Raw genomic sequence first — 25,814 nt, forward strand, 5'->3', positions numbered from 1 at the left:
TATCAGTTAAGAGGCTACTGCTACATTTGTAGTTATCTATTTTGCACAGAACTTTTTTCTCTTTTTCCCAATAAATAAGCTGTATCAAAGGAATAGTCAGTCAAGGGGCTAGTAAACCATGCTACATATCTTGTGGCTAGTGCGTACATTCAGGAGGCAAAAAAAAAGACACACTAAAAGTCAAAAAGTCATACTACCTAGCTCTTCTCTCTCTCTCTCTCTCTTTTTTTGAATACATCACTATAGGGGCCAACAACAGTTATTGATCACAATTAAACTTCTGTATCAGCTTATTAAAATTGTCTATTACTCCAAAACAAACTTTAATAGTCTCGGCAAACATTCATATAAACCAAAATCAAAGTTAATGTTTCTGATTGAGTTTTAATAAAGTTCAAGCACCACTTAGCGACTATGCATGTGCTTAGTAATTATGAGAGTAAACAAAGTTCCATTGAGCCTGGCAGTTGTGGAAACTACACATTCACAAGTTTAACACTATACACACAGATTTAAATAGGTCCTGGAAACTGTTCATGGTGTTTGTATCTCACGGGTAGAGGCAAGTCAGATAACAGCACCTGAAGAAGAGGGGACCTTATATTTGTCCACCACAGAAATGTATGTGAGTGGCCACCAATATTGGCAGTGCTCTCTCCAAAGCACATATATCAGTACATTCATACCTTTCATTTGCACATCCAGTAGGGTTCCAGATCCCTCAACCCTTAAACCAGCATATAGGGATGAAACATGCCTTGCCAATTCAGGGAAGGACAATGCATCAGAAGTGACTGGGAGTTGGGCAGTGTCACGCTGGAAGGCTCCTGCAGAGTCCAAGGCTGTTGGTGTCAATGGTGCTGGATCCACAGAGTGTTGTGCAGCCCCATAGAATTCTGGGATGGAGGTGTCCTTCAAGGATGTGGCAGCTCTGGTGAGTCAACCATTGATGAAGTCAAACTGATGTCCTTGGACATGTCCCTCTGTTCACAATAAGGGAATACCAGTTGGCCACTCGCTGTTACCCTTAAGTGGAGAGAGCTGTGATGTAGTTGTAATAGTAGACTCACCATTGAGGGAGGCGGTTGACCAATGTGCCACAACTGGAGTTGGTTGCAGCACTAGAGCAGCCTCTATAAAGAACCACTAGCTTTTGCTAAACTCATTGATAAAATTTTGTGCTGATAACGCAGTTTATATTTATCTAATGAATTAATATACAGGGTTATTACAAATGATTGAAGCAATTTCACAGCTCTACAATAACTTTATTATTTGAGATATTTTCACAATGCTTTGCACACACATACAAAAACTCAAAAAGTTTTTTTAGGCATTCACAAATGTTCGATATGTGCCCCTTTAGTGATTCGGCAGACATCAAGCCGATAATCAAGTTCCTCCCACACTCGGCGCAGCATGTCCCCATCAATGAGTTCGAAAGCATCGTTGATGCGAGCTCGCAGTTCTGGCACGTTTCTTTTGTAGAGGAGGTTTAAACACTGAATCTTTCACATAACCCCACAGAAAGAAATCGCATGGGGTTAAGTCGGGAGAGCATGGAGGCCATGACATGAATTGCTGATCATGATTTCCACCACGACCGATCCATCGGTTTTCCAATCTCCTGTTTAAGAAATGCCGAACATCATGATGGAAGTGCGGTGGAGCACCATGCTGTTGAAAGATGAAGTCGTCGCTGTCGGTCTCCAGTTGTGGCATGAGCCAATTTTCCAGCATGTCCAGATACAAGTGTCCTGTAACATTTTTTTCGCAGAAGAAAAGGGGGCCATAAACTTTAAACCGTGAGATTGCACAAAACACGTTAACTTTTGGTGACTTGCAAATTTGCTACACGAATGAGTGAGGATTCTCTACCGCCCAGATTCGCACATTGTGTCTGTTCACTTCACCATTAAGAAAAAATGTTGCTTCATCACTGAAAACAAGTTTCGCACTGAACGCATCCTCTTCCATGAGCTGTTGCAACCGCGCCGAAAATTCAAAGCGTTTGACTTTGTCATCGGATGTCAGGGCTTGTAACAATTGTAAACGGTAAGGCTTCTGCTTTAGCCTTTTCCGTAAGATTTTCCAAACCGTCGGCTGTGGTACGTTTAGCTCCCTGCTTACTTTATTCGTCGACTTCCGCGGGCTATGCGTGAAACTTGCCCGCACGCGTTCAACCGTTTCTTCGCTCACTGCAGGCCGACCCGTTGATTTCCCCTTACAGAGACATCCAGAAGCTTTAAACTGCGCATACCATCACCGAATGGAGTTAGCAGTTGGTGGATCTTTGTTGAACTTTGTCCTGAAGTGTCGTTGCACTGTTATGACTGACTGATGTGAGTGCATTTCAAGCACGACATACGCTTTCTCGGCTCCTGTCGCCATTTTGTCTCACTGCGCTCTCGAGCGCTGTGGCGGCAGAAACCTGAAGTGCGGCTTCAGCCGAACAAAACTTTATGAGTTTTTCTACGTATCTGTAGTGTGTCGTGACCATATGTCAATGAATAGAGCTACAGTGAATTTATGAAATCGCTTCAATCATTTGTAATAGCCCTGTATTTTGTAATTCTTGATTGTTGTTTTTATTTTTAAAAAAATGTGTGTGACAAGTTGTCATCTTCTTTACATGTCTACCCAAAGCCATTGGATGATCAGCACATTAATTAGTGTAATCTTGAGACTTGATTGCAGTAATGAGTAATTGTGACTTAAATTGTGTTTCATTTGACTGTGCTATGTAATGGCAATGGCCTTGCAGCATTGTTAACACCAGTTCCGTCAGATCACCTAAGTTAATTGCTGTCAGGATTGGCTAGCACTTGGTTGGGTGACTGTCCAGGTCTGCCAAGTACTGTTAGCAAGCAGGGTGCACTCAGCCCTTGTGAGCCTAATTGAGGAGCTACTTGACTGAGAAGTAGTGACTGAAAACTGACAATGGCTGAGAGAGCCAAACCAAACAGTAATAGTACTTGGTGAACATATGAACCAAAATAGAAATTAATATGAGACAGTTCCTGTTTGAGTTTGAATACTACCAGTATGTAACCACTAAGCACACATTTAGCAAGTATGAGATTAAACAAAGCTCCATTAAACCCGGTGGTGTTGGAAACAAAACATTCACAAATGGAAACACTGCGCGCACAGTTCTTGTAACTTTTCACAGTGGTCAGATCTCGTGGGTAGAGGCAAGTTGTATAACAGTGACTGAGGAAGAGACCACCACCACCAGCCTTATATCTGCCCACTGCAGAAATTCATGTGAGTTGCCAGTGATATTAGCAGTCATCCCACCACAGACACCCTCACCAGACATGGGCCACATTACACATATCGACACATCCATATCTTTCATTTGCATGCACAGCAGGTTATTAAACTTTTGGGGCTACTTGTTCCTTTGTTGAGGAAAAGAGGGGAATATGTTGAGGAAGTTTGAATTTCATGTGGTGAATTTGCACAAACAAATAAGTATTTCCCTATGTTAACATGTTTATCTTACACAAGAAGGTTATTTTCAACTGCTGTGCTTCAAGTTTACCAGACATCTTTCCTGATTTATTGTCTGTATTTGCAGGTTGTAGCAACCTTTGGAACAACAGGAACTTGTGCCTTTGACCCAGCTGAAGAACTTGGACCCATATGCAATGAAGAAGGCATATGGCTTCACATAGATGCTGCATATGCAGGTATAGTGGATGCCTTACTTTTATCTTCCATGACATGAAGTTTTTATATTTTCACACTTTTTGTGTATAGTCACTTAGTAACCAGTCATCAAGCAATTTCACTTGTGAATCCGTTGGTGAGCTAAACCTTTATGATTGTTGCCCACCACAAGACTGTATACCACCTGTTAGCACTGCAGGTATGTGATGCCAAAAGAAAAGTTCATAAGCAGAGGAAATAAAATAGGCAGTCATCCTAGTGATGATATGGGGTGCAAATGGGAAACTCTACTGTCATAAATAACTTTGAAAGGGAGCATATTGTTGTCACCCAGCACCCAGGATGAGCATCTTGGAAATGATGAAATTGATCAGCTGGTCACACCCTACTGTTGTGAACATCTACGGACAGTGAATGAAGGATGGTGAAACCAGGAGTAGGCCACAAGATGTTAGACAAGCAGGTCTCATCATGGAGTGTGTAGGTTGGAGACTTGCCCAACTCTGCAAAGCAGGGTAGGGAATTTTCTGTAACAGAATGATGTTGGTGCAGGCACAAGTGCTTCAAAGCCCACAGTGTACATTGTTTAACATCGGACTTCACAGCAAATGACCAGTCATATCTTATGATTGCAGTGGGAATGGGGGGAATGGGGCATTGAGATCTGACTGTATTGAATAGGGCCTTTTTGTCTTGACAGATGAATTAAGTTTCTTGTTACACCAGGTCAATAGTTGTATCCAGATAAGCCATCATCCAGACAAATAGCTACTCAAAACATGCACTGCTCATCAGGTGCAGACTGGTGGAGGCAGTATTATGCTGCAGGGCACATTCATGTGGACTTCTATGGGAACTGTGATAGTAATCAAAGGCACCACAGCAACTATGGACTACGTTAACATTATTGTGAGCCACCTGCATCCCTTCATGACTGGTGTCTTCCCCTATGGAAATGCAATTTTCTGGCATGATAACTGTCCATGTCAAAGGACCTGAATCATGCTGCAGTGGTTCAGAAGTGTGATAGTGAAACCATGTTGATGTCTTGCCCAGCCAAATTTGCCTGACCTGAAACCAATTGAACACATCTGTGATGCTGTTGGACACTGGGTCCACACCCACAAATCACCAGCCCATAAGTTACAGGATTGCATGACCTGAGTGTGTGCATCTGGTGCCACATACAGGTACCTCTGGAAACCTCTCAAGGATACGTTGAATCCGTGCCACACACATTTGATGCTGTATTGTATTCGAAAGGTGGACCAGCATGCGGTTGGTCAGGTGATCTCAATTTTTTGGCTCATCTGTGTAAAGTATCAAGAAGAAAGTACAGTGATCAACAGCTTCATTAGGTTGCTACTATGTGTGATGTAAATGGGAATGAGCAGCAATAAGTAATATCATTAGCAATTTCCTGTCTGATAACATTCAGGAAAGATGCAACAGAGTAATTACTGTCTATATTCCTCTATTCCTTATTTTATTTCCATGATCCTTATAAAAGATAAACAGTGAAATGGTTCAAATGGCTCTGAGCACTATGGGACTCAACTGCTGTGTTCATCAGTCCCCTAGAACTTAGAACTACTTAAACCTAACTAACCTAAGGACATCACACACACCCATGCCCGAGGCAGGATTCGAACCTGCGACCACAGCAGCAGTGCGGCTCTGGACTGGAGCACTTAGAACCGCACGGCCACCGCGGCCAGCTGATAAACAGTGAAAGCAGCAGAATTGTCACTCAATCTTCCTTGAATACTGATCCTCTCAGTCTATCTAACCAGGTGTCACAAGAGTGGCGTCACCCTTCTTCCAAAGATACCCATTTAAATTCCATGAAGATCCCTGTTACACTTCTATGTGAAGTGTACTGACATGTTTGGTGTGTACTGTCAAACCTACTTGGTAAGCACTCTTAACGATGGAGCAAGACACAAGAATATGTTGTGTGATTATCTCATGTATGGTTTCCTTTAAGGGTGCCTCACACTTTCCCAGAACATTCCAAGATCTCTCCAGGATCTTACTATAGAAATTATTGTGGACATCATGGATACTCCTTCTTAGGGATGCCTTTAGATTTTTTTTCTGTCAGCTTTTTGCAGTCTTGTTTATTGTGCAGATGTAGTAACCTCCAATTTTGCAACAGTCTCCAAATGGTAGCATTAAGGCTAGGTTGGTCTTCACAGTAATTTATTTCTTTGCTTAATTTGTGTTTATGTGGAGTGCAGTTTATCATGACTTTGAGCTTTAACCACAGCTTGTACTTGTCTGATATGAACTGTGTGTTCTCATTTAATCTTGTAAGTAGGTTATTTGTGAGTGTCTATGAGCTCTACCAGAGAAAAACATTTTCCTAACTTTCTTGGCAAACTGTTTGCTCTCTATGATTACCATCCCTGTGAACACATCATGTTTGCTAATTCTCTACCTGTAATGACACTATCAAAAACATTGGGACTGTTTACAGTCAGTAAATCTGAACCATTCATTTGAATGTGGGCTGTCAAACTTGTTCAGGAAAATGATTAATGGAAAATCTCATATAAAGATGAAAACAAATACTAACAAAGAGATAGAGGGGCTGGCCAGTACTTACTCAGCTCAGTACAGCCGATAGATAACACAAAACAGAACAGAAAATTTACATTCCTAGCTTTCGGAACTTTGTTCCTTCATCAGGGAGGAGAGAGGGGAAAAAAAGGGGAAGAAGGGAAAGTGAAATTAGTTACTCACAACCCAGGTTATGAAGCAACAGGGAAAGGTAAACAGGGAGGGTAGCAAGGATGGAGGCATGGTTGTCAGAGGGAAGCCAAAGATACTCTACTGTTAAGTACTGTGCCAGCTTCAAACCAAAGAGGATGCATACAGAAGTAAAGAGGTATATAGTATAAAGATAAACACAACTATGTAGGCTGAAAATATGCGTGAATGGCTAAAGAGGAGAGGGAAAAAGAAGAAGACTGAAGAGTAAATGGGAGTGAGGTTTGTTAACGTAGGTTCAGTCCAGGGGGATGGTGGGATGAAAGGATGTGTTGGAGTGCAAGTTCCCATCTACGCAGTTCCGAGGGACTGGTGTTGGGTGGGAGAAGCCAAATGGCATGTACGTTGTAGCAGGTTCCAAGGTCCCTAGAATTATGCTGGACGGCATGCTCTGCGACTGGGTATTGGGCATCTCGTAGGCGGACAGTTCGTCTGTGCCCGTTCATGCACTCAGCCAGTTTAGTTGTCATCATACCGATGTAAAAAGCTGTGCAGTGCAGGCATGTCAGCTGATAAATGACATGTGTTGTTTCACATGTGGCCCTGCCTTGAATTGTGTATGTTTTACCAGTAGTGGGGCTGGAGTAGGTGGTTGTGGGGGGATGCATGGGGCAGATTTTGCAGCGGGGTCGGTTACAGGGGTAGGAACCGCTGGGTAGAGAAGATGGTCTGGGAACATTGTAGGGTTTGACAAGGATGTTACGGACAAACAAATCAGGGGAACGGCCATGGAAACCAGGATGGCTCCATCCTATGCCATCCTCTTCATGGGCCGCATGGAGGAGGCTTTCCTGAAGACCCAACAGCTACTTCCCCTGGTCTGGTATAGGTTTATAGATAACATCTTTGTGGTCTGGACTCATGGTGAAGAAACACTCCTTAATTTCCTCCATAACCTCAACTCCTTTTCGAGTCTGAATTTCACCTGGTCCTTCTCCAAAACCCAAGCCACCTTCCTGGATGTTGACTTTCATCATGTTGAAGCTCACATCCACACCTCTATCCACATCAAACCCACAAACAAACAACAGTACCTTCACTTTGATAGCTGCCATCCATTCCACATCAAACGCTCCCTTCCCTCCAGCCTAGGTATTCATGGCAAACATATCTGCTCCAGTGACAAATCCCTCAACAATTACACCAATAACCTGACCAGTGCTTTCTTCTCCCACAACTATCCTGCAGACCTTGTCCACAAACAGATCTCCCGAGCAATACATTCCTCCCTGTCCAACAACAATGTTCCTTCCCCCAGACCACACAGAAGCATCCCCCTTGTCACCCAATATTATCCTGGCCTCGAATACATCAACAAATTACTCCGCCAGGGATATGACTTTCTCAAGTCCAGCCCTGAAATGAGATCATCCCTTGACAATATTCTCCCCACACCACCCAGAGTTGCCTTTCGTCACCCCCCTAACCTCCGTAACATCCTTGTCAAACCCTACAATGTTCCCAGACCACCTTCTCTACCCAGCGGTTCCTACCCCTGTAACCGACCCCCGCTGCAAAACCTGCCCCATGCATCCCCCCACAACCACCTACTCCAGCCCCACTACTGGTAAAACATACACAATTCAAGGCAGGGCCACATGTGAAACAACACATGTCATTTATCAGCTTACATGCCTGCACTGCACAGCCTTTTACATCGGTATGACGACAACTAAACTGGCTGAGTGCATGAACGGGCACAGACGAACTGTCCGCCTACGAGATGTTCAATACCCAGTCGCAGAGCATGCCATCCAGCATAGTTCTAGGGACCTTGGAACCTGCTACAACGTACGTGCCATTTGGCTTCTCCCACCCAACACCAGTCCCTTGGAACTGCGTAGATGGGAACTTGCACTCCAACACATCCTTTCATCCCACCATCCCCCTGGACTGAACCTACGTTAAACAACCTCACTCCCATTTACTCTTCAGTCTTCTTCTTTTTCCCTCTCCTCTTTAGCCATTCACGCATATTTTCAGCCTACATAGTTGTGTTTATCTTTATACTATATACCTCTTTACTTCTGTATGCATCCTCTTTGGTTTGAAGCTGGCACAGTACTTAACAGTAGAATATCTTTGGCTTCCCTCTGACAACCATGCCTCCATCCTTGCTACCCTCCCTGTTTACCTTTCCATGTTGCTTCATAACCTGGGTTGTGAATAACTAATTTCACTTTCCCCTCTTCCCCTTTTTTCCCCTCTCTCCTCCCTGATGGAGGAACAAAGTTCCGAAAGCTAGGAATGTAAATTTTCTGTTCTGTTTTATGTTATCTATCGGCTGCACTGAGCTGAGGTAAGTACTGGCCAGACCCTCTATCTCTTTGTTAGTATTTGTTCAGGGAAATGTATGACAGTGTGTACAGCATTGCCTCATAGACTGTTTGTCTCTTCTACCAGTTATATAATCATAATTTAAAGTTGCCACTTACTACCAACTATTTCCTTAGGATATTTGTATGATGCTGAATTTAGGCTGTCTTTGGCTGACTCTACAACCATTGTGTCTGAATTTTGTTGACAAAAGAAGCATTTCATTATTAATCCCATTCCACTGACCCCAGCTTGTCTGGTCTCACATCAGTTTGCAGTCAGATTCATTTTGGATCTCACTAAACTTAATGTTTTTACTTTCTGCAGCAAGTGATTTGTCTTTCTGGTACATGTTCAATACAATATCCAAAGTTTTCCTGCTTTCTGATTTAACAGTTAACTGAGTTCCTAATGTAATATGCAGGTGACTAATTTCTTTGATAGACAAGTTGGGGTTTTGTTCTAGGGATCTTGGAGTTTTGTTTACTATGAAAAAAATTAACACCTATGCTGAGACCCCACAAATGACCAGTCTTCATCATTTTCTCACTCTCCATAAACAATCATGAATAGCCTCAGATTGCTGTAACAGACATAGTTAATGATAACATGAGCAATTATCCACAAATGACTGCACATGTTGCCTTCTATTGCTCTTGAAAAAGACTTCTCTACCTTCTCACACCCCTAATGCTCATTCAATTTGTTCTTCTTACATGACACCATTTACTGGAATAGGGACTATTGCACACATAATATTCAATCTGCTTTTTTACAAGTAGCAGCCTCCTCTTGTTCTTCTGTGACTGCTTGGACTCCGAATAAGGAAAGACCACTGCTCTAGCAGTAGTAATGAATGCCCAGACCTATTCTTCAGAAGTATGGGATCATTCATTTATCCATTAGTCGCATATAACTCTATCCATGAAGCAGTCCCAGAGTTTGCAAACAGCTAACCAGTCATAATGAGGTGACTAATTGAAGTTGGATTGGGGTTCTCTGTAGACCACACAGGCTATGAGAAAACTGGTGAGTTTTCTGATACACTTGCAGTTGTAGGAGACCATCCTGCTGCTACACCATTGACAAAATTCACACTGGCTATATGAAATGATCATTGGTGTTGACAGCGAGGAGTCCCCACCTGGGGAAGTTCAGCTGACAAGTTGGAAGTCTTCTCATTTGACGTCACATTAGATAACTTGTTATCAGTGATGATGAGAACAACACAACACCCAATCCATGTGGAGACAAAATCCTGACCCAGCCAGGAACTGAACCCAGATGCACTACATGGCATTTGGATGTGCTGGCCACTCAGCCAAGGGGGTGGACCAGCAGCTATATGAAGCTGATTGACAGTTGCTGACAGTTTCCAACTGTTTGAACCGTGGCTTTCAGGATGTCATTTGGGCTTCACATGACTGATGCTTCAGAAGTCTATGCTGCATCAAGATCCCATGATGGCCACATTCCATGACCATATCTAGTCATGAAAGCTACCCATAAGACTAGCTCTTGCCAAAACAAAAAGGAGTAAAAAAAGATGAGGCTGAATTGGCCTCTTATCGGTAAGGAGAAAAGTGTTGACTTACAGTTGCCAGAGTTTCTCTGTGGCTTTTGACCCTAGCCTTTTCCATTTCTTGATTAACTTTAAATATACACTGAACAAAATAGATTATAAGCACCTTTATTGTCCAACACACTATTAGATATTTAATTTCCCTATGAGCTTAGAAGAAAGATTAAGGAAAGGCAAACCTAAGTTTCTAGCATTTGTAGACTTAGAGATAGCTTTTGGCAATGTTGACTGGAATACTCTCTTTCAAATTCTAAAGGTGGCAGGGGTAAAATACAGGGAGCGAAAGGCTATTTACAATTTGTACAGAAACCAGATGGCAGTTATAAGAGTCGAGAGGCATGAAAAGGAAGCAGTGGTTGGGAAGGGAGTGAGACAGGGTTGTAGCCTCTCCCCAATGTTATTCAATCTGTATATTGAGCAAGCAGTAAAGGAAACAAAAGAAAAATTCGGAGTAGGTATTAAAATCCATGGAGAAGAAATAAAAACTTTGAGGTTTGCCGATGACATTGTAATTCTGTCAGAGACAGCAAAGGACGTGGAAGAACAGTTGAACGGAATGGACAGTGTCTTGAAAGGAGGTTATAAGATGAACATCAACAAAAGCAAAACGAGGATAATGGAATGTAGTCAAATTAAGTCTGGTGATGCTGAGGGACTTAGATTAGGAAATGAGGCACTTAAAGTAGTAAAGGAGTTTTGCTATTTGGGGAGCTAAATAACTGATGATGGTCGAATTAGAGAGGATATAAAATGTAGACTGGCAATGGCAAGGAAAGCGTTTCTGAAGAAGAGAAATTTGTTAACATAGAGTATAGATTTAAGTGTCAGGAAGCCGTTTCTGAAAGTATTTGTATGGAGTGTTGCCGTGTATGGAAGTGAAACATGGACAATAAATAGTTTGGACAGGAAGAGAATAGAAGCTTTCAAAATGTGGTGCTACAGAAGAATGCTGAAGATTAGATGGGTAGATCACATAACTAATGAGGAGGTATTGAATAGAATTGGGGAAGAGGAGTTTGTGGCACAACTTGACGAGAAGAAGGGACCGGCTGGTAGGACATGTTCTGAGGCATCAAGGGATCACCAGTTTAGTATTGGAGGGCAGTGTGGAGGGTAAAAATCGTAGAGGGAGACCAAGAGATGAATACACTAAGCAGATTCAGAACGATGTAGGTTGCAGTAGGTACTGGGAGATGAAGAAACTTGCACAGGATAGGGTAGCATGGAGAGCTGCATCAAACCAGTCTCAGGACTGAAGACCACAACAACTACAACAACATGAGCTTATCATTGTCATATTAAAATAGCATTGTTTCTGTGAGACCTATGAGATGCTTTCATATTCACCCTCTAATTTATTCCACAGGTTATAGTGGATTACTTTATGAAAATCTTATTTATAGACAATAGATGCTGTATTTAATAACATTTCATATTCCTGTCATTTTTGTGAGATCTGTTGCAGAGCAAAAATTGCATCAGCTCATGGAAGGTATTTTGCTCCTATTCAGACATAACCCAGCTGTTAATTCATCCTAGTATATACAAAAACTGCAGCAGTTCATGGGAGATATTTTCCTATTCAGACTTAGCTCAGTTATTAATTCACCACAGTATATACATTTAAAGCCGTGAATCATTGAGCATACCATCTCCAAGAAAACCACACTGATAAAGTGTAATGGGTTGAGAAGAACCTTCAGAATACTAATGCAAAGTTCCAGTCATAGCTGGGGCCAGAATTCATGCACTCCCTTCTTTGTGATGTGTAGCACGTGAGACAGATTATGTGGCATATTGCCCCTCAGATTTACTGGAAGACCTGGATTAATGATCTACACTACCAAACTATTAAATCATTCTAAATAAGGGAAGGAGGTTGGCAGCAGGAAGGGCATCTGGCTGTAAAAACATTGCCAAAACAAGAGGAACGATGGATGCTTCTCAAGATAAATAGCCTCCCATTCGGATCTCTGGGGGAAGCATTTTGCAACGGATCCAAAGGTGTTCAAGATCAGAGTGGGAACTCTAAATGTGGGAACGATGACAGGAAAGGGAAGAGAGATAGCAGACATGATGCAGAGGAGGAAGATAAAGGCTTTGTGTGTGCAAGAGACAAGGTGGAAGGGCAATAAGGCAAAGATCTTAGCTGAAGGCTATAAGCTACTTTATAGTAGTGCAAGCCCGGAGTCAAGAAATGGAGTTGGAGTTATTTTGCACAGAGAGCTTCAAGAAGAGGTATGTGAGGTCAGCAGAGTAAATGATAAGATCATGTATGTTAAGGTGATGTTTGGCGGAGAAATGGTAACAGTGCTGACAGCCTATGTACCCCAAGTGAGATATTCGGAGGATGAGAAGGAAATACCAGAGAATGAAAGAGTGATAGTAGGAGGGGATCTAAATGGTCATGTTGGCGGAAGGAAAGGTGGGGAAGAGAGGTGGCATGGAGGATGGGGATATGGTGAGAGAAATGAGGAAGGAAAAAAGATAGTGGAGTTTGCAGTGGCTTTTGATCTAGTGATTATGAATACCTACTTCCAAAGAAAAAGAGAAAAACTAATAACATACAGGAGTGGTGAAAATAAAAGCCAAATTGATTACGTATTATGTAGAAGGAAAAATAGTGGGGAGGTGCAAAATACTAAGGTCATATACAGTGAAGGAATAGCAACACAACATAAGATGATTGTAGCGGATTGTAAGATGAAAGTATGTAAAAGACAGAGGCACATAAATCAATGTGAAAGGAAAATTAAGTGGTGGAGATTAAAGGATAAAAATTTGAGAGAGGAGTTTAGTGAAAAAGTACTGGGAAAGGTAAAATTGGCAGAGAGTGTGCAGGAGTGGTGGAAAATAAATAGTGCTGTTATAAGTAAGACCGTGGAGGAAGTGTTTGGGTTAACATCTGGGAGAGGGGTAACAAAAGATAAGGAAGCGTGGTGGTGGAATGAAGAGGTGCAGAAGATTGTGAAGGAAAAGAAAGACGCTAAGAGGAAGTGGGATATGTCCGGAAGTGCTGAGGATGGGCAAGCATACAAAAGAGCAATGAAGGAGGCAAAACGAGCCGTGGCTTAAGCTAAAGCTGAATCAGTAAGGGACGCATATGAACAACTACAGAAAAATCAGGATATGAGACAACTGATACGGATAGGTAAATCAAGAGATAAAGCTTCTAAGGATCTAAAAGCAATAAAACAAGTGAAAGATGAAACAGGAATAATTCTGCATGACCATGGAAAAATTATCAAAAGGTGGTTGAATTATTTTGAGAATATGCTGAATGAAGAATATGTAAGAGTGAAAACTGAGGAAGGAGGGGCAAATGAAGGATTAACAATGGATATAAGTAGAATGAAGTTGAACGGGCAGTTGAAATGATGAAAAATGGGAAGGCAGGTGGCCCAGACCAGATCCCCGTTGAGGTATGGAAGTGTCTCGATAGAAAGGGAATTGAGCTTCTTTGGAATTTAATGAAGAAGATTTGGTGACAGGAGGAGATGCCAACGAGGGGAGAACTAGTGTACTGATCCCAATATTTAAGGGGAAAGGTGATGTGCAGGACTTCAGTAACTATAGAGGTATTAAACTGATGGCACACACAATGAAAATTTGGGAAAGAGTTATAGAAGCAAGATTACGCAAGGAGACTGTGGTGCGTGAAGAACAGTTTGGGTTCATGCCTGGAAGAGGAACAACTGATGTAATACATGTTTTAAGGTGGATAGCGGAGAGACATGGGGAGCTACAAACCAATCTACATATGGCTTTCATTAATTTGGAGAAAGCATATGACAGAGTCCCAAGGGACGAAACATGGAGAAGCATGAGAGAGCAGTGCGTGCCAGAGAAGTATGTGAGGTTAGTGAAGGAAATGTACAGAGGAGCAATGACACAGGTGAGAAGCAGTGTGGGCATGAAATGGAGTTTCCAGTAAAAGTAGGGTTACATCAAGGGTCTGCACTTAGTCCCTACCTCTCTGACCTAATTATGGATGTGCTGGTGAAAGATGTGGAGAACTAAGTGCCGTGGAATATGATGTTTGCGGATGATGTGGTCCTTTGTGAACAGAGCATCGACAGACTTGAGGAAAAGCAGTAGGATTGGAGGAAGGCACTAGAAGAAGGAGGAATGAAAATTAGCAGGAAAAGTCAGAATATTTAGCACTGAAGGAAGTGCAGATGAGGTCTTGCAAGATCCAGGATGATGAGCTGAAATCGATCTGCAAATTTAAATACCTAGGGTCGTACATATAGAGGGACAGAGGACTGGAAAGCAAGATACAACACCAAATAAATTGCAGTTGGAAAAACTGGAGGAAAATGAGTGGAGTGTTGTGTGAGAAGAAGGTGAGCATCGCATTGAAAGGGAAAGTGTACAAGTCGGTGGTAAGGCCTGCTATGATATACTGGGCAGAGACATGGCCAATCACAGTAACCCAGGAAAGGAAGATGGAAGTGGCGGAAATGAGGATGCTGAGGTGGATGTGTGGGGTAACAAGGAAGGACAGGATTAGAAATGAATTTCTTAGAGGAGCTGTGAAAGTGGAACCCATGGGGAAAAAGATACAAGAGATCAGACTAAGGTGGTAGGGACACTTACAGAGAAAAGGGGGAGAGTATATCTGAAACAGAGTTGAAGATATAAAGATTGAAGGAGCGAGAAGGAGAGGAAGACCAAAGATGAGGTGGAAGGATAAGCTATCTGGGGACCTAAGAGAGAAAAGATGGAAGAAGGAAGAGGCAATGGATATAGTACTATGGAGGAGAAGGATCCAGAAGAGCAACGTCAACCCTACGTGACGTGAGACAAGGTGATGATAAAGAAAGAAGAAGAAGGGTTAAAATTGTCACTAATCCTATTGTCCAAATAAAAGTCTTGTAAGAATCTACTATCTGGAAAGATTCCAGATGTGAACACTATACTGAAAAAATTGCAGCACAAAAAGTCACTACACCACCTTCAGCTGGCATTTAATGACTCCAGCTATTACCTAATTACTTGCACTGATTATATCTACAAGTACGAAACAGGGTAACAGTTCAAAGTCAATAAACAACTAATTACAAAAAAATTGCACCCTTTAAGTTTCTGCAGAACAAATGGAATTTATTTCCCTCAGTTACATCTCGCAAAGGCCAACTCAAAAGAATAACAGTTCAGGCTAGCAAATGGCACCAAGCTGTAAGATGGATTTTCCTTTTGATCATTTGCATTCTCAGTAAACTGCACCATTCACCTAGAAAAATATAAGATTAAGCAGATTTCCATGCTCATATGCATGAAAACACTTGCAGACTGTTTCGAGATCTCCATATTGGCTGTATTACTTTCCTGATGATGAAGGATCACTCATTCCCAGTCTGCAGCTCGTGGTCTAGTGGCTATCATTGCTGCCTCCTGATCAATTCCCGGCCGGGTTGGGGATTTCTCTGCACGAGGACTGGGTGTTTTTGTTGTCCTCATCATTTCATCATCATCATCATTCATGACTGTGGGTAGATTGGACTGAGTAAAAACAAACTTGGGCTGATGGTTGCGCAGATGAGGGCCCCACAAACCAAACATCATCGTCACTCATCCCCAGCTTGATATGGTCATACTCTTAAAAAATCACCTTTGTCCCACAGAGCCCACTCCTTGCCTCCTACAACCATGAGTGATGTTGGCCCCCTGATCTTGTGAGCACCCAACCATTTCAAAAGTTTATTACTATCACGTGTTAGAAAACATCTGTGAATATGGCAGTGAAGCCAGTATAGTAGACCCTTATCACAACCCATTTAGAAGGTTTTTGGAAAGACCAACCCATCATCTCCATGCTGAACAAAGTCATCATCTCCCAGATACCAGAAACCAGCTCTGAAATCCACAATAGCCAATAGAGTGAGCCAGGGCTGCAGCTAACTGGTTTGGCTAGTCGTCATGATGGGTGGTGATGATGGCAGGTTGAGGTCAGGATGTTGGGAAACCACCATCCCAGGGCAAGGGCGAGCAGTTGTGTGGTGAGTGGGAGCCTGCTGGAAGCCTGATGAGATGTCAATGAACCAGTAGTGACAAACCAACAGTATAAATTATTGACTGTGATGTTGCTCAGGACAGCCAGAGCTTGCAGTGTGTCAGCAGTACACAGCCATTGAAGTAGGTGCTCACCAGGACATAGCTCATTGCTACAGTCCAGTGGCAGTGAGGAAAGCAGAGGCACCAGCACCAGCAACACTGCAAGGCCACTGACCTCGCAGACCCTGCACGCCACATCACCCACATGACCCGGTGACAACTAGCAGCCTCAGAAGTAGGTGGTTGGGGCATGTATGATCTCCACGTAGACCATGCATGGAAGAGGTAGCTACCATCAGCTGAGACCTTCCACACAAACAGTGCAGGCAGCAGGTAGTTTACCTGCAGCACTGGGATTAAACTAGATACCACTACAAGGCCACCACTTGCAGAGTTCAAAGTCCATAGAATTTGACTCTACATGAACACAATGCTGTCATTAGCAGCATCTAAATCCACAGAGGAAGATACATAGATCCATGGAACATTTAGGTATAGACACAATGACTGCAGACCATTTTCAGCTGACTGATGGATGCCAGCAGACTGAGATATATTCTAACTGAAAATTAAGAATATTTGTAAGGCCCTGAACTGTGCTCATTTTGCTAGAGCATTGAAGTCATAACAGAACTACAGCTTCGATATGAGGTACTCATCCATTCATGCCACGGTTGCTCCTTTCTGCTGTGTTGGTACTACAGTGCTTCCAGACATGGCAGCACAGCAGCTCTCACAGCATTGGCATGCAGTATTGCATAACTTGCTTAGTTGACTTGACTCACTTCCGTGGCCTGTTTTGTTAACCAAGGGAGATATCTTAATTTTCCTATCTGCAGAAAGTACATCTTTTTACAGCACAACAGTATCTATCTCTAAGGCACTGTGGATAGTAATTAAATGATTTAAAAGGATGTTTTATAATACACAAAATCAGAATTTAGAATGCAAAAGTATTCAGTTTAATTAAATATCTCTGTCTCTCTCTTACAATTTTACAGCTTGAGGTGCCTCATTTATTAGCTTACCCCATAGCTAGCAGTCCTAATTAGAATTTTAAGGGAATAGAATGGCTGGCCAGTACTTATCTTCTAGAAGCCTGACTTCCAAGTACCGTTTATACATTAATTTAAAAGCAGAAAAAGTTATTCCTAGTTTTTGGAACTGTTAGTTCCTAACTCAGGAAGAAGAGATGAAGAGGTTTTCCAAAGTGAATTTGTCTTGTGATACAATAAACCTACTTCCAGAATTTACAAAACCTATTTTATTATTTCATTTTATTTTATTGTAAGTTCCATTGGTTCTGATAGCAATGGAGTTTCAAGGATATGGAACGAGTCAATATTTTTACAATGTTAACAATACAGCAGCACACAATTTGGTTAATTCATGACAAAACTCATTGTAACAACATGGGACACTAGAAGAAATAAAACATATTACATACATCAGAATTAACACTCATATGTACACATTCAGATTAACAATTTCAAAGTACTTGAGCAACAATATAACATTACAACAACAAATAGTTTCATCTATGCTTACATTGCATGGCTAACTCGGTTGTATAATAAAAACTTGCTCCTATGTTCTAAAAAAAACACTAATTGAATAGAATGACTTTTGTATTAGGTATTCCTTCAGTTTGCTCTTGAACTTTTGTGTCCCGGGAGCAAGACTTTTGATGACACTGGGTAAAACATTGTATATTTTGATGCCTGTATAATTTACTCCTTTCTGCACAAGGGTATACTTTGACTGGTTGCTATGAAAGTCCTCTTTTGACCTTGTGTTGTGACCATGACATTCACTATTGATTTTGAAGAGAGAGAGTGGCTTTCATTCATGAAACATACAAGGGAGTATATGTACTGAGATATCATTGTAAATACCTGTAGTTTCATAAACAGATTCCTGCATGAGTGCCTTGGTTGCACACCACTCATGATATGTATAGCTCTCTTCTGAGCAATAAAAACCTTTTTTGCCAAGGGCTGGTTGCCCCAAAAGATGATTCCATAAGCCAAAAGTGCATGGAAATATCTGAAATGAGCAGCTCTTATGGCCGCCTTATGTGTGGTTGATACAATTATGGGTGAGACAAATGTTGCAGAATGTAGCCTTTTTTCTAGATCTAGGATATGGTTGGACCAATTTAGCTTGCAGTCTATGTACACACCCAGGAAATTAGCTGAGTCAACTTGCTTTATTTGTTGTCCATTACATTCTACATTTATATCCTCTGGTTATTTATGTGCCATGTGAAACTGTACATAATGAGTTTTTTTTTATATATTTTGAGAGAGTCCATTACAGTTAAACCATTTCAGAATGTCATCAAATGCATTGTTTGCAGATGTTTCCCAGTTGTTCCCTGTTGCTTTGTCAACTAGAAGAGAAGTATCATCACTGATGTGTTGCAGTGTGGGACGCCATTTATAAATATAAGAAACAGTAAGAGTCCCAGTACCGAGTCTTTAGGCATTCCAGTGTTAAATGTGCCCCACTTGGATGAATCTGGGATTCAACTTCTGTCAGTAATTATTACCCTTTGTTTCCTATCTGTAAGGCAGGATTTAATCCATATTCCCATTATTCCACTTAACCCATAATAGTTTGCTTTATTTAGCAGAATTTTGTGATTGACACAGTCAAAAGCTTTGGATAGGCCAATTTTCTGTTAAGAGATTCAAGAATTTGATCAGTGAATGAGAAAATAGCATCATCAATTCTTGAAAAGTGGTTTCACACAGGCACATTTCAATCTAAGTAGAACAATATCTTGTTTTAAGGATTCATTAAAAATATGACACAAGACTGCATTTATATAGCCATGACAGTGCTTGAGTATCTTAGTTGAAATATTATCAACCCACCAAGAGTTTTTTGACTTCATCTCTCTGATTGTCTTATTGATCTCACTAATTGTTATTGGCGTTATCTGCATCTGGCCAACTCTGGCATTGTTAGCTTTATGCAGAAGGGCTATCGCATCATCCACTGAGTGTTCACAGCCAATTTTTTTCTGCAGCTGTTAAAAAATGTTTATTGAAGATATTAGCAACTTCCTCAGTATTTTTTACAATATTTCCATACCGAAGCAATTCTATGTCAATCACGTACTCTACTTTTTTACCACTCTCCCTTTTCATAACTTGCCAGATGGTTTGTGTTTTGTTGTTTGACTTAACAACTTAAGGTGTTATGTAGATAGTTTGGGACTTTTTATTACACTTTTTAAAATATTACAATACAATCTATAGTCCTTCTTTTTGATGAGATCATTAGATAACCTTAGGAACTCATAAATTTCTTTTTATTCTACAGGAAATTCTGATCCTTTAATAATCCAGGGTTTTGGTTTTGCAGACTGAGGATTGTTTCTCAAGATTATTTTTGGAAATACAGTTTCAAATAATGACACAAACTCATTAGAGAACAGATTAAATTTTTCATTAATATTCCTCTCCATAAATACAGGAGTCCAGTCGATCTGCTGTAAGAGAAGGTCGAAGATTTCTAAGTTATCATTATTGACAGGCCTGACAGTTTTAAAGGAGTATTTAGGTTTACAATACGATTTGATATCATTTACTGTAAGCAGCTGACCATCAAGATCTGACAGACCATTGAGAATTTGACTTACCTACTGCTGCTTCTGTATCTGTCGAGGAATATATTATCAATTAGGCTCTTACAAGTACTAGTAACTCTAGTGGGGACATTAACTACTGAAATTAGGCTCAGTGATTCCATCAGGTGTTCTAGTTCTCTTCTGCTGTAATTTGTAGTTAAGAAGTTAATATTAAAACCACCCATGATAATTAAATTCTTGTATTTTGAATGTATTTGTTTCAGAAGTTGTTCCATATGGTTTGTAAAGATACATATTTTCCTTGTAGGAGCCCCGTAAACTGCCAAAATTATAACTGACTTATTATTTGTAGTAATTTCAGTCCCACAGGCCTCAAAGTGAGAATCTACACTGTAAGTACTTATGTCTAGGAATTTATAGTTTACATTCGTCTCAACATAGACTGCAGTCCCTCCTTTCCCCTTTATGGATCTAATAGCTGGCTGCTAATCAGTATCCATCAATTTGAGGCATTTCAGTTCTACTTGTCACTTGTGTTCTATAAGACCTATTACTTGTGCGTGGTTTGCAGATTCAGCATCAATAGTGCCGAGATTTAGAAGCTCCAGTTTGTTTCTGAGACCATTGATGTTTTGGTTGAACACCAGGGTTTACTGCTACAGCTATTTCTTCATTCGTAGCTACACTTCGATAGCTTAGCACCTCCCCATAAACTTGGAGTGTTTGGTAAATTATTACACCTTGGATTATGACCAGTCTTAACATTTAGCCTAAAAATGCCTTAGAAACAGATTGCTGATGTTTGTTTAATGATATTGACCCGATGATTATCTCTTGAGGCTTATTTTCCTATTTCACTCAACACTTTATTCGCTGCAAGTCATTTTCCCAGGCCATTTAGATGCAGTCTATGAGTCATGTGAAATCGGTGGCCAATATTGTTTATATTCACTATAGTAATGTTTTTGAGGTATTTAGCAATTGATTCATATTGCTCATCAGCTGCACTTACTTCGTGATTCACACCTGACCATTGTGGTAAATCATGACACTGCAGGATGTTGAGAACAACAACATTAGTATGAGTTAAGCGACTCAAACATTCCTTTAGTTCCTGCCAGGCATTTGATGTTTCATTTTTAAAAATATTGTTTGATCCTCCAATTAGCAAATGTAATCATTTGTAAATAACTTACCAACTTCTGCCAAGATTGCATGCTTCCTCAATTCAGTTAAACCTGCACCTGGTTTGATGAATCCCATAGCAGCAATCATTGTAGAAACCTCATTTAGTATGTGAGAGGCAATTCCATGCCCGTGGCTGTCGGCAATAACCATCAGTTTTCTTCTTGATTTTTCTTCCTTGAATCTTTGAGATTGTGGGTGATGGTGTTGGGGAGTAGCTGTGTGTTGATCGTACTGATTATCTTCAGAGCTGTTATTCACCTTAGCACTACTTATTTGAACATCTGCCGTACACTGATTAAGTGGCTTCACCTGTAAATTGTGATGAAATGGTTTTGTCACTGTAAACACTATAATCCTTAGAACTGTTTTTCACTTGTAAGACTGGTGAGCACTAATCTGCAGTGTTTATATCAGAAGTCTCGGAGATATCTGGACTGCTATTATTGAGTCACTATAATTCATTCTTCCACACTTGTAAGTAATGTACATTATTCTTTAGTGAAGGGTCTAGTTTGCCACATCGATAATGTAATGTGCTTTTGCAGCACACACATATCTTTGTCTTTTTGAAACATTGTTTGCAAACATTCACACAAACATTTTCGTTTTCATTTGATTTACTTTGGTTCTTACTGTTATTAAGTTCTTCCAATGCACTAAATGCTTCATGCTGTATTACTTATGTTTTAAGTGCAATAAAAAAAACACTTCATCTGTTACTTTTTTAGACCTCAGTTCTATCACAAAAGTCATTTAAAACAGTTCACTGACTATGTTGAAACACAGAATAAATTATGTATAGTTTATAGGAGTTTCTAATCCTGTGAACCTTTCTAGGGCTACAAATGAAAACAATTGTCAGTAGCACAACTTTAATTATTGTGATGGAAGCAAAGTGAAAAGGTTTCGCAGTATCCCAAATCAGAAGTTAATAGTGGTAGATGCACGTCCCTGTTCTCATATTCCAGTGGCCAAGTTGTAACATGAACCATCAAGCAAATAACTGCTGCAGTGCACAGTTGTCATCAATACTTCTGTTGCCCATGGAAATGAAAGCATTCATTTGTGGGAAGAAGTGAAAGTGGATAGGTGCCCACATGGCTATAAATTGGCTGGATAGCAGGCTCAAGTGACCTGCCAGCCTGAGATGCTGTGTTACTCTCAGTTCACTGCAATCCAACTAGACATATATGTAGTGCAGCTTGTTGATAGGTTGATAGTAAGGTGTCAGCCACCAATATCTCTGGCCGAATTACAAGAGTTGCAAAGTTTTTTTTTTTTTTTTTTTTTTTTTTTTTTTTTTTTTTTTTTTTTTTTTTTTTTTTTTACGTTTTGTGAAAGCAAATTTTTCTTCATTTGCTTATTAACCTAATATGTCCTGATGTTCTCAATTAATTCTCACAATGAATAGCTCTCTGTTCAACACTGTCTTCCTTCATTCAATGTGGATGACTGCTGATTAGATGACTGTTAATGGACTTTTCCATTTCAGATGCCATAGGAAAGTGCGTGGATGCCATGGAATCTTATATAAGCTGCACATAGGCTTCATGAAGTAATCTTTTTCCAGAGGGTGGCAGGGAAATGAGAAATGAAGACCATTAAAATATAGTGATATTTTAGTACAGACAGAAACTGATAGGCACACAAAAAAAATCACTGTGGACATGGTGCTATGTTACAGTATAAGACAGATGTTCCAAAATCAGCTGGCATGATATAATTGTTACAAAAATGAAAAGTATGTCTGTCTGTTACTCAATCAAAAATTCATCACTGTTGCCTCCTCCTTTGTGAAATTGGCCTTTGGGGCTGTTCTACCATATAATTTCATTTCTACCATGATCTTCCCAAACTTATTTAGTCTTGTAATCCATATGAGAATTTGGATTTGTTTGGTTTGGTATACAGTCACTGTTCATTTGAAGAATGTTAATTAAAAATAAAAAATTAGAAGCTCATATTTCAGAGTTTTTGATGCTATTAAGAATTTTCCTACCTATTTTTAATTGGTCCAGAAATATCAGTTATGAAATATGCATGAAAAGTGTGTATAATTTAACTGATTATATTCACCTTGGATCATTATACTTCTTCAACTCTATTGATCTCTGCTGTATCAATAAAGTCAGAGAGGTAAAGCACAATGTCATTCAGCATTATATCAGTTATCTATGGGTAAATGACCAGAATATAGTTTTTTAGGCATTGTAGCTTCAGTGCTTAAAGGGAACTTACAATTCTTGTAGTGTAACAGATCGTGAAACAAAAGAGGATCAGCAAGATGAATTTACTTATTTTTACTGTTTAGAATAACTTTTCTCCATGAAGATGCATCCACACTGTGAATTTGTTCTCAGGCATTGGTTGAATAAGCTGCTTTTTCTAAGTAATCGTAAATTTCCCTGACTGCTGTCAAGCAGTTGGAAGCCACTGTGAATGGTTGTTTTGGGTGAACTACTAAAAGACAGTACCAGATATATTAAAGGTACCCAAAGTACTATCCTCTTCATGAAATACATGAACTATTACTATTTTGAATGGTGAGTCAGTGGCAGGTTGGAGGGTCTGACACAGGTGAGGTAGGGACCTGAGAGGGTGCAGGGTATTACGTCCACATCCCTTACCAACAAGTTCAAAGTACTGTCTACCACTGAAACTAAACACAGCCAGTGTGACACATTTCACTTGTTGGCAAGACTACAAGTAACAACAAAGGTAGTCCAGATACTCAAGGATAACACAGGAACCAAAATTCAGAGCAGTGATGCAAAGCAGAAATGCTGATCGCTGTTTCATGACTATGACCCTAGTTTGATTCTCACACTACTACAAACATTAGTGATAGAGATATTATTTCCAGTGATATTGAGAAGCAGCTGAAACTGTTACAGTTAAAGAAGTATCAAAGACCAGGTGGAATCTCTGTCATATTGTATGCATAATTTGCAACAGAGTTAGCACCACTTTTAATCATGATATACTGAAGATCCCTCAGAGAAGATACTGAGAGCACAGGTCACACCCATTTACAAGAAGGGTAGAAGAAGTGTTCCACATAAACATCATCCAATTTCATTGACATCCATTTGTTATAGAATCCGAGAACATTTTCTGAACTCAAACATATTGAGATATCATGAAAAGAATGACCTCCTCCATGTCAACCAGCATGGACTTCTGAAGCATCAGTCAGGTGGTTAAAGTATTTCTTGACTATCAAAAAGCATTTAATTCTGTACAACCACAATGGTTATAACATAAGTAAGATCATATCAAACAAAATTTGTGACAGGATTGAAAGTGTTTCCAAGTATGATACAGCATGTTATCTCAGATGGAGAGCCATCAATAGATTTAGATATAACTTCAGGGATTACCTAGTGAACTGTTTTGGTTCCCTTTCTGTACATTTTGTACATAAATAGTATTATTATAATTTTAGCAGATGATACTCTCATCTACAGAAAAATATTACCCGAACAAAGCTACATAAATGTCCAGTCATATTTGATAAGATTTCAAAGTGGTACAAAAATTGGCAACTTGCTTTAAATGTTCATAAATACAAAACTGTACACCTATTTGCACATAAAAGCAGTGGGTAGCAATTTGAAATAGGTGATTCAGACAGACTCCTGAGTGTAACATCTTGGTAGGATATGAAATGGAATGTTCATATGGGCTGAACAGTAGGTAAAGCAGGTGACAGATTTCATTTCATTGGTTAATACAGTTAAAATGCAACTGGTCAGCAAAAGAGACTGCTTATGAAACACTCATGTGTCTAATCGTGGTGTGACAACTCCTTCCATTGCCTCCACCTGTAGCAGTAGATGACAGGCTTTGCAGACCAAAAACCAACAATCAGCAAAGTGCCTGCCAGCCAAGGCACCACACATCCTCCGAACACCCTTCCTGATTACTTCCACCAGATGTAGAGCTAGATGTTCATGCATTCTCGACCCCATGCAGCTCAAATCATCACTTGAGCAGTCTCTTCTTCTGTTTCGATGAGGCAACATCTCCCGGCCATGCTCTCGGCGGCTCATACCATGCAACATCACATGGCTCATATCATCATGTGCCACACTTCACCTGAGTATGCACAGTCAAAAGGATTCTTATCCCATGTGCAGTGTCAGTGTTTTGTCGTGGTTCGTTTAACAAGAGATGTGCTACTGCATTTTCCATGCCACTTTCCCAAGTCACATTCCCTTGAGATGCTTCCATTGACTGTGGTTGTACAAAGTGGTATAAATAATGCAGTGAAGTGCAGTGTGCACCAAGAGTACCAAGGGGGGGGGGGGGTTATTACCATTCCATCCCCATCCATTTTGCCACCAATTTACTGCAGTGGGTTTTCCCATACCACCAGATGATGCTGTTCAAAGGCTATAAGCCATTCATAGTCTGGCCTGTCCAGAGGCTCCATCATGAGTGAAGGCCCTCCTTGATTAAGAGGTAGTAACTCGTTAAATTTTACTGTAGTTGTTAGCTCTTAGCAATAATATCTCCAAACGAGCTTGCATGGCTCTCCAGCACACCTCATTATTTACTGTTATCTTATTTTAATTTGTGCATGATTATAGGCATGTATACCCTTAGAAGCATAGAAGGGAACCT

At 40.4% G+C, this 25,814-nt stretch overlaps 1 protein-coding gene across 1 annotated transcript in view; it reads left to right on the plus strand.

The window, feature by feature from the left end:
- The window catches only part of LOC126263192 (aromatic-L-amino-acid decarboxylase-like), a 188,437-nt gene that overhangs the window by 106,193 nt on the left and 56,430 nt on the right, over positions 1-25,814 (plus strand). The window contains exon 8 of the mRNA XM_049960253.1: positions 3,584-3,695. Within this exon, the coding sequence (XP_049816210.1) occupies positions 3,584-3,695 (112 nt within the window). The remainder of the gene's footprint in view (positions 1-3,583; positions 3,696-25,814) is intronic.

This window comes from Schistocerca nitens, chromosome 6 (genome assembly GCF_023898315.1).
Source record: "Schistocerca nitens isolate TAMUIC-IGC-003100 chromosome 6, iqSchNite1.1, whole genome shotgun sequence".
Lineage (NCBI taxonomy): Eukaryota > Metazoa > Arthropoda > Insecta > Orthoptera > Acrididae > Schistocerca > Schistocerca nitens.